The sequence below is a fragment of the Schistocerca americana genome, chromosome 3, assembly GCF_021461395.2.
Source record: "Schistocerca americana isolate TAMUIC-IGC-003095 chromosome 3, iqSchAmer2.1, whole genome shotgun sequence".
Classification (NCBI taxonomy): domain Eukaryota; kingdom Metazoa; phylum Arthropoda; class Insecta; order Orthoptera; family Acrididae; genus Schistocerca; species Schistocerca americana.
This window is the reverse complement of record NC_060121.1, coordinates 725853576-725862395: the sequence shown is the minus strand read 5'-3', so window position 1 is coordinate 725862395 and position 8820 is coordinate 725853576. Positions and strand designations below refer to the sequence as shown.

General features: G+C 41.6%; 1 protein-coding gene and 1 non-coding gene across 2 annotated transcripts; one reads left to right on the top strand and one right to left on the bottom strand.

The window, feature by feature from the left end:
• Positions 1 to 289: 289 nt before the first annotated feature.
• On the bottom strand, positions 290 to 361 carry Trnav-gac. Its single transcript has one exon. It is a non-coding gene; the product is annotated as a tRNA-Val (tRNA).
• Positions 362 to 2209: 1848 nt separating this feature from the next.
• On the top strand, positions 2210 to 3066 carry LOC124606346 (histone-lysine N-methyltransferase, H3 lysine-79 specific-like). The gene is made up of 2 exons (XM_047138329.1): positions 2210 to 2453; positions 2501 to 3066. The coding sequence occupies exons 1-2, from the start codon at positions 2210 to 2212 to the stop codon at positions 3064 to 3066; spliced, it is 810 nt and encodes a 269-aa protein (XP_046994285.1).
• Positions 3067 to 8820: the final 5754 nt, after the last annotated feature.

The window sequence follows — 8820 nt, the reverse complement described above, 5'->3', positions numbered from 1 at the left end:
TTAGCCGTAATTAGATATGTATGACGAAGGCAGTGGCTGTCTCCTCCTTTTTGTGTTTTTTTTAGACGAATATAGATTCGTAATTAGTGAAACTGTGTTGGTGTTTTTCTTGTTACCAGACATTTCATTATTACAGTGTTGAGAAGGACGAACTGGAAAGTAACAACTTCCATAGCAGTCAGTTCCAATTGCCAGCCCCATTAGGTACACGGTCACATTAATAATAATTATTGGGCTGCTATTCGATCAGATCAGGTCGGGATAAATAAACAGAGGTGTTACACCTTAGCTCCCCGGCCGGGAATCGAACCGGGGTCTCCCGCGTGTCAGGCGGGGATACTAACCACTATACTACCGAGGATACCTGGCTCTCACCCAGGAGGCTCGGGATCGATTCCCGGTACCGGAACCACGATATTTGGTTTCGCGTCTACTGCGCCGGCATCACCTTGGATTGCAGTGTTGGAATGCAGTGTTGGATGCAGTGATGGATTAGTGTGTGACGATAATGGAAAATGAAGAAGCCTGTGCTGAGATTAGCCGTAATTAGATATGTATGACGAAGGCAGTGGCTGTCTCCTCCTTTTTGTGTTTTTTTTTAGACGAATATAGATTCGTAATTAGTGAAACTGTGTTGGTGTTTTTCTTGTTACCAGACATTTCATTATTACAGTGTTGAGAAGGACGAACTGGAAAGTAACAACTTCCGTAGCAGTCAATTCCGATTGCCAGCCCCATTAGGTACACGGTCACATTAATAATAATTATTGGGCTGCTATTCGATCAGATCAGATCGGGATAAATAAACGGAGGTGTTACACCTTAGCTTACTGTGAAAGGACAAGTGCAATCTTCGGACGAATCGTAAAGAAGAATAGGTAATGTAATCTTGCTTAACGCGAGAAAATATGTTTCAGTTTCGGATCAAGACAGACCATAAACTTTAAAATCGCGACAAGAAACAGTGCATTTTGAACAATACGAAGTAATAGCATCTTACGATTGTGAATAAACTGTTTTTTGTTGCCATATTAGATAAGAGTTATAGTGTCGATAAATTGTGTTATAATGTGCGAACGCGTAAATCCGCACGAAAAACTGTGAAAAGTGAACACCAAAGAAAGACACGTGTGAACATTACAACAGCAAAACGAACTAAGATTTCGTCACGGAAGCTTTTAAAGAAGTGTTTAGTAGTAATATTATGACCGAAATTGCTTTTTGAATAGTGAAAATCGAGCAACTTCAAGTGGACCCATAAACTGCTATGCAGGCGACAATATATGTGGCGACGCAATTGTTGAGGGACGTCACGCAGACCCAAGCAGCAGCTGCGCCAAAGAGCTTCGATCCGCGAGGTGATTTCACACGTCATCCCAACTACCTGTGCAAGGAGTAGGTCAGGCGCAGACGCACTACACTGACACCGAGCGCCAACTCGGCATCTAGCGGCCGAACTACAAGCTACGCCCGCCTGCAGCGCCACGGAGCGGCCAACTGAGAACTACGACGACTCGCCACGGATCTTCAGCGCGACTTCGAGACACCGAGCACCAACCCGGCATCTAGCGGCCGAATTACAAACTACGCCCGCCTGCAGCGCAACGGAGCGGCCGACTGAGAACTACGACAACTCGCCACAGATCTTTAGCGCGACTTCACGCGGCTCCGGCGACAGTGCAGCGCCACGCCCACTTCAAACATCAAAACATCGCGACTCGGGGTAACGTGAATTGGTGAGTGAAGACGACTGGTTAGCAAACATTAAATTGCAGTGTACTGTCTTCACGATAAATAAACAGTTTTAAACTGTGTTTCACCTTAGGAAAAGTGCCCAATTACAGTAATTTCCGAAAGGTTTGCGAAATATACTCTGAAATATAGCATACTTACTGATGCATGCTACGCTGTCTAAATGGTGATTATACAGATATGCTCATTGTTTTTGGGGATTTTACATTTATAGATTTAATGAATGCTGTGATTTATCTTATTTAAAACATTTTACATAAACTGTGTATGTGAAAATCGATATTTGAAATTATTAGGTTTTGAGAGTCGTTATGTTCAGTATTCATATGTATTGTGTTTTGGGATTAACTGAAGATACTGCACTTACTGTTTGATTAGTTTCGCGGTAATTAGGAGTGTTTTGGGTTACTAGAGGTTAGTTTATATTACTTGCCTGTGCATTAAAAATAAACCAAACATGTCTACTGAAGATAAGCAGGTTTGTGAGGCAGTAGTTGAAAGGAAAGGGATAGGACAGGAAGACAGAGATGATTCAGGAATCAGTGATTATGGATTGTCATTAGAAAGCCCATTAGCACATTCAACTAGTTATCCCGATACACCGGGACAAACGACGAGAAATAAGTCAGTTTCAGAGGGTGCAGATATGTGGTCGCTGTTGGCAGACTTGCTAAAGGAAACCAAGGCAGCATTAGAGAAAGGTTTACAAGAAACTAGAGAAAGGAAGAAATATTCTGCAAATCATTAGAGAAAGTTTTACAAGAAACTAGAGAAAGGGAAGAAATATTCTGCAAATCATTAGAGAACGATTTACAAGAAACTAGAGAAAGGGAAGAAATATTCCGCAAATCATTAGAGAAAGGTTTACAAGAAACTAAAGAATCATTAAAGGAAGATTTACAAGAAACTAGAGAATCATTAAAGGAAGATTTACAAGAAACTAGAGAAAGGGGAGAAGTATTCCGCAAATCATTAAAGGAAGATCTACAAGAAACTAAAGAAAGTTTAGAAAAATCATTTAAGGAAACTATAGCACAAGAGATCAAAACATCGCAAATGAAGATAGAATATAATCTGAAGAAGGAAATGCAGGAGTTACAAGAACGATTGAAGATGGACATCAACGAGAGAGAGAGTAAGCTACAGAAGAATATAGACCAAGTCCAGGGAGACGTGGAGAAGATGGAAGGAAAGTTAACAAAAGAGATAGAAGACGATATTGAAGAAACTAAAGCCGAATTGGGAGAAAGGATCACCGAAGTGGAAACAAATTGCAATCATCGAATCGCCAAGGTGACGCAGATGCAGAAATAATGCAATGATGCGGTTAAGGGGATAGGAGATAGGCAAAACCAACTCGCTGTCAATCTGAGAAATGCTATAGCTGTGCAACGAGAAGAGGATAACAAGAGGGTTGCAATGGAGGTCAGGCATTTACAACAGGGAGTGCAACAATTGGAGAGCAAAACCGAAGAAATTGATAAACGAATTAGCAATGCCACTTTAACCGTTGGGGAAGGTAGAGTCGTTACTTTGATAAGCAGTGATAATCGGTACGTCCAAAATAATACAGGGCAGAAATTTAAACCGAAAGGAGGGTTGCACCCAATGATATTTATGAAATGGTTAAAAGGAGTTTTCCCAGCACATTTTAAAGACTCAGACAAGATTCAATTTGCAATAGATAGGATGGAAGGTGAGGCCTTCACTTGGGGAGTCAGGAAGAAGGAAGGGACTACTAGTTTTGATCAGTTTGAAGGGGAATTCTTGAAGAAATACTGGTCCAAAAGTCATCAGTGTGCAGCAATTGAGGACCTACTACACCGCAAGTCACTTAATACGTGGAGAGGAACGTTCTGAGAGTTTGCCAAACATTTGTGGGAATTGAATGAGACCTTGGAACAACCCCTGAGTGATGACATAATGATATCAGCGATAAAAAGAAGATTGAGCCGGAGAATGCAAGAAACGGTATCCGGGAGCCTAATTAAAGATAGGGAGGCCTTGATGGAGATACTGAAACAGTTGGAATCTGTTCGATCACAGGAACACAATTAGCTAATGATCAAAACCGAGAGGGAAGTAGTGACCAAAGGAATCATTTTAATAATTCGTCTAATTATAGAGGAAGAGGTGGTGGCCATAGATATAGGAACCATGGTGGTGAACGGCAATGGAGAAATGATCGGAGAAGGAGTTAAGAACCAAGAGATCATGAGAGAGGAAGGGATAGGCGAATGAATGACACAGTGCACATAGAAGAGGCGGAGAGACCGGAAAACTGAATGACACTCCAGATGAGGTCCAGTCAGGAGTGAGAGCTACAAGGACCAGAATAAACCTACTAAGACACGACAATGGTGGAGATCTAAGAGGAGAGCTACTGGAGGAAAGAAGTAGGATTCCCAAAGAACCCATACTACCCATGATAGGGATCAAACTATGTGGACTGAATATCGAGGCATTAGTCGATACAGGAAGTGAAGCATGTGCAATATCCAAGAGGTTATACGAACAGGTACTGAAAGCAAACAGTAGCTTGCCTAGTTTCCCAGTGAGTGGAGTGAGAATTGTGAATGTGTTGGGTGCAAGGAGTAAACCTATTAAAGAACAAGTGTTGATTACCTTCGAGATAGAAGGAGAAGAATACGAAGCAACATTTTTGGTGGTGGCTGGACTGAACACATCAATTATTTTAGGAATAGATTGGTTGAATGAAGTTGATGCAGCAGTGAGTTTTGATGAAGGCACTATCAAGGTCAAAGGAAGAAAGGGAGAAGAGAAGAGGTTAAAGTTTGCTGAGGGTAGTGCAATAAAAGAAGAGGAAGAATTTAAAAGGATAAATTTGTGTTATGAAGAGGAACCCACAATAGGATACGGGGAAGAGGAACTAGAAGAAGAAGTGTTGATATACCTTGAGAGATTAGCACGAGAGGATCGACGTAAAGAGGATAAGATCAATAAAAAGTTGGAGGAAATGACACACCTAGATGGGGAGATTAAGAGGAAATTAGCCACAGTGTTATACAGGTGTCATAAGGTATTTTCTCAACGGCCAGGTATCATGAAACAGGTGGAGTGTAAGCTAAAGATAAAGAACCATAAACCATTCAATATAAAACAGTATTCCATTCCCCAGGCGAAAAGAAGAGCAGTAGATGAAGATATACAGAGGATGATGGACCTTGGTGTTATAGAAAGGTCCAACAGTCATGTAACAACCCCCTATTTGTTTTTGATAAGAAGGATGGAAAGGTGAGGATAGTTTTGGATGCACGAACAGTGAACAAGATCATCGAGCTGGAGTGGGACAAGCCTGAGACTATAGAAGAACTGATTCAAAAATTCCGAGGAGCGAAGGCACTTAGTAGTATCGACTTAACTGCTGGTTACTGGCAAATACCATTGGCCACAGAGTCCCGCCAGTATACAGCATTTACTTATGGAGGGAGGTGCTATCATTTTAGAGTGTTGCTGTTTGGGCTTAATGTGTCAGTGTCTGAATTCATAAGAGCGATGGATAAGATACTGGGCGAGGAGTTACTTAAAAAGGTCACCGTCTATGTGGATGACCTCTTGATAGCAAGTGAATCATGGGAAGAACATTTGAACAGAGTGTATGCAGTCTTGGCAGCTTTTGAAACCGCAGGGGTAACTGTAAACCTGGACAAGTTGGAATTTGGCAAATCAAAGATAACATTCCTGGGCCATATAATATCAGAGGAGGGTATCTATCCTGATCCTAGTAAAATGGAGGCTATTAGAAATTTTCCGACCCCCCCATAGTAAGAAGCAGTTGCGAGCATTCTTTGGGGTTTGTGAGTTTTATAGAAAATTTGTAAAAGGATCCGTACTTAATGCCCCGAGTATGAGGGAATTGACCAAGGCGAGGATGACGTAGCCGGCCGAAGTGGCCGTGCGGTTAAAGGCGCTGCAGTCTGGAACCGCAAGACTGCTACGGTCGCAGGTTCGAATCCTGCCTCGGGCATGGATGTTTGTGATGTCCTTAGGTTAGTTAGGTTTAACTAGTTCTAAGTTCTAGGGGACTAATGACCTCAGAAGTTGAGTCCCATAGTGCTCAGAGCCATTTTTGAGGATGACGTGGCATTGGAGTGCAGAGTACCAAACCGAGTTTGAGAATATCAAGGAAGCACTATATAGCGCAGACATAGTGTACCACCCGGATTTTTCCAAGGATTTTTATTTGGGAGCAGACAGCTCTGACTATAGACTGGGAATACATTTGTATCAAATGGAGAGGAGCGAAAATGGTGAGAGTGTAAGAACAATAGCGTTCGGTAGCAGGAGTTTAAATGCTTGGGAGAGGAAATATTCGATTACTGAAAGGGAGGCATTGGCAATTGTGTGGGGGTTTAAGTGTTTCCGTTATTTTTTGGCCGGGAGGCATGTGAAAGTAGTGACTGACCATGACCACAAGCAAGTCGAGGCATAGCAAACTAATGCGATGGGCCCTGGCATTACAGGACTATGACTTTGAGATAATTTATGAGCCAGGAGCAACCCATATAATACCTAATGCCTTGTCAAGATTACCAGCTGACTCGAGAGGAATGTTGGTGGGCAGACCAGAAGGAGAAGGAGTTAGAATTAACCTGATGAAAGGAGTACAGTATGAAGAATTCATAAAAAAGTTCCTGAAGAATGTGCGCAGGGAACAGAACGAGGACGAGAAATTAAAGACAATTAAAAACAAATACAGGTGTGCAGGAGAGGAAAGAATTCGCACATTTTATTATATTCATAATAGGATACTTTATAAAAGAAACAAGGAGAGTGAGGAGAACTGGAAACTCTGTGTGCCTGAGCATGCGGTAGAAAAATTAATTTGGTGTGCGCACTATAGTAATGCGCATTATGGACCGAAGAAGTGTCTGGAAAAGTTGAAGTTAGATTGTGCATTCAACAACATGGGAAGGCGTATACGTAAGATACTGAGTACATGTGACACTTGTCAAAAATCTTAAACGACTACAGTACAGCACAAAGGATATATGCATCCAATTGCACCAACAGCAATTAAGGACATAGTTGCAGTGGATCTCTTTGGGCCACTTCCTGCCTCACGAGGGAATTACACACAAATCTTAGTAGTGGAAGAACTGGTTTCCAAGTACATAAAATTTTACCCGTTAAAGAAAGCCACTAGTAGAGCCATCATTAACCAGTTTGAGAAAGACTATTTTCGAAAGGTGTCTTCCTAAGCGAATTTTGAGTGATAATGGGTAACAATTTAGGTCAAAGGAGTGGACAGAGATGCTAAATGAACACAGAATAGAGCAAATTGCCATTTCTAGACATAGGCCAGCTTCTAACCCTGCAGAACGAACAATGAAGCAATTGAACCGTTTATGCTGAACATACTGTCATAGGAAGCATGGTTCATGGAAAGAATATCTGGAAGAATGTGAGCGGGTCAGGAATCACCTCCCACATAATTCTACAGGGTTTGCACCATGTGAAGTATTGCTCAATCAAGAACCCGACAGTATTTTTCGCGAGTTGCTAGTCTACCCACCAGGAAGTTCATTGACCTGGGAAAGGAAATTAGAGCTAGTGGAATTAAGTATGAAGGAGAAGGCTAGGAAAAGACAGGAAAGACACGACAAGCTAGTGAAACCGATAACTTACCGAGTGGGAGACTTGGTACTAGTAAAGGTTCATGCAAAATCAAGGAAAATAAACTCTGAAATAGACAAATTCAACCACGTTTATAATGGACCATACAGGATTATAAAAATTGGTCATCCTAACACGGTGGAGTTGGAATATTCACGGACAAAGAGAGTGCATGGTAAGGAGCATGTGGAAAACATAAAAAGGTACTACTCACACGAGAACAGGGATAACCCAGATGAGGAAGGGGAACTCGATTGGGGCGAATGTCTGAAATGAGAGTGTTCAAGCTCCTTGATGTAGTTGGGTAAGACATGTTTAGAACATTTGGTTGTTAAATGGACATTTGAAAAAGGGGAATGTTTATTTGCATTGTATTTTCTGATGTATTATAACTAGAACTTCATATTTCATATCGACGATTACCTGAGAATGGGTGTAAAACCTGTAACAACTAATTTGTAATATAATAATTCATATGTCATGTGTTCACGTAATAATTTCTGATTATTGCTGCTTGATAAAAAATTGTGATTTGGACAATGCCATGTTGGTGAGATGTAATAACCTTTTGTAGAATATTATTGTGGAGGCAGCCCACTACCGGAGTCGAGGGATTATTTGGTGAATTGTAACTTCATTAATTATTTACACTGTGTGTTTTGTTCAGATGTAATGATATCTAATTTCCCTGCCGATTCTTTTACGCCAGAGGCTCCAAAGAAGTTTTCGAGGGCGGGGATGTAAGAGGTCCGTAGGCTCTTACTATAAATTTGCACTTGGCACAGGTCGATAGGGCGAACAATCGATAGTGTCGTGTTGCGAGAGCGAGTGTGGAGTTGAGGCAGTGCCATGTTGCGGGTAGCGGTGTGTGGAGGCCAGTTGTTGTAATGCAAGGCTTTAACGCTGAAGGGAGTCGCCATCGCCGTGGTTAGACCCCTTTCTACTAGAATAATACCGGGAAAGTGAAGAAGTATTATTACGAAAGTGATCAGTGACATTTCTAGGGCCGATATTTGGTTTCGCGTCTACCGCGCCGCCATCACTTTGGATTGCAGTGTTGGAATGCAGTGTTGGATGCAGTGATGGATTAGCGTGTGACGATAATGGAAAATGAAGAAGCCTGTGCTGAGATTAGCCGTAATTAGATATGTATGACGAAGGCAGTGGCTGTCTCCTCCTTTTTGTGTTTTTTTTTTTTAGACGAATTTAGATTCGCAATTAGTGAAACTGTGTTGGTGTTTTTCTTGTTACCAGACATTTCATTATTACAGTGTTGAGAAGGACAAACTGGAAAGTAACAACTTCCGTAGCAGTCAATTCCGATTGCCAGCCCCATTAGGTACACGGTCACATTAATAATAATTATTGGGCTGCTATTCGATCAGATCAGATCGGGATAAATAAACGGAGGTGTTACAACCTGTCGTGTGT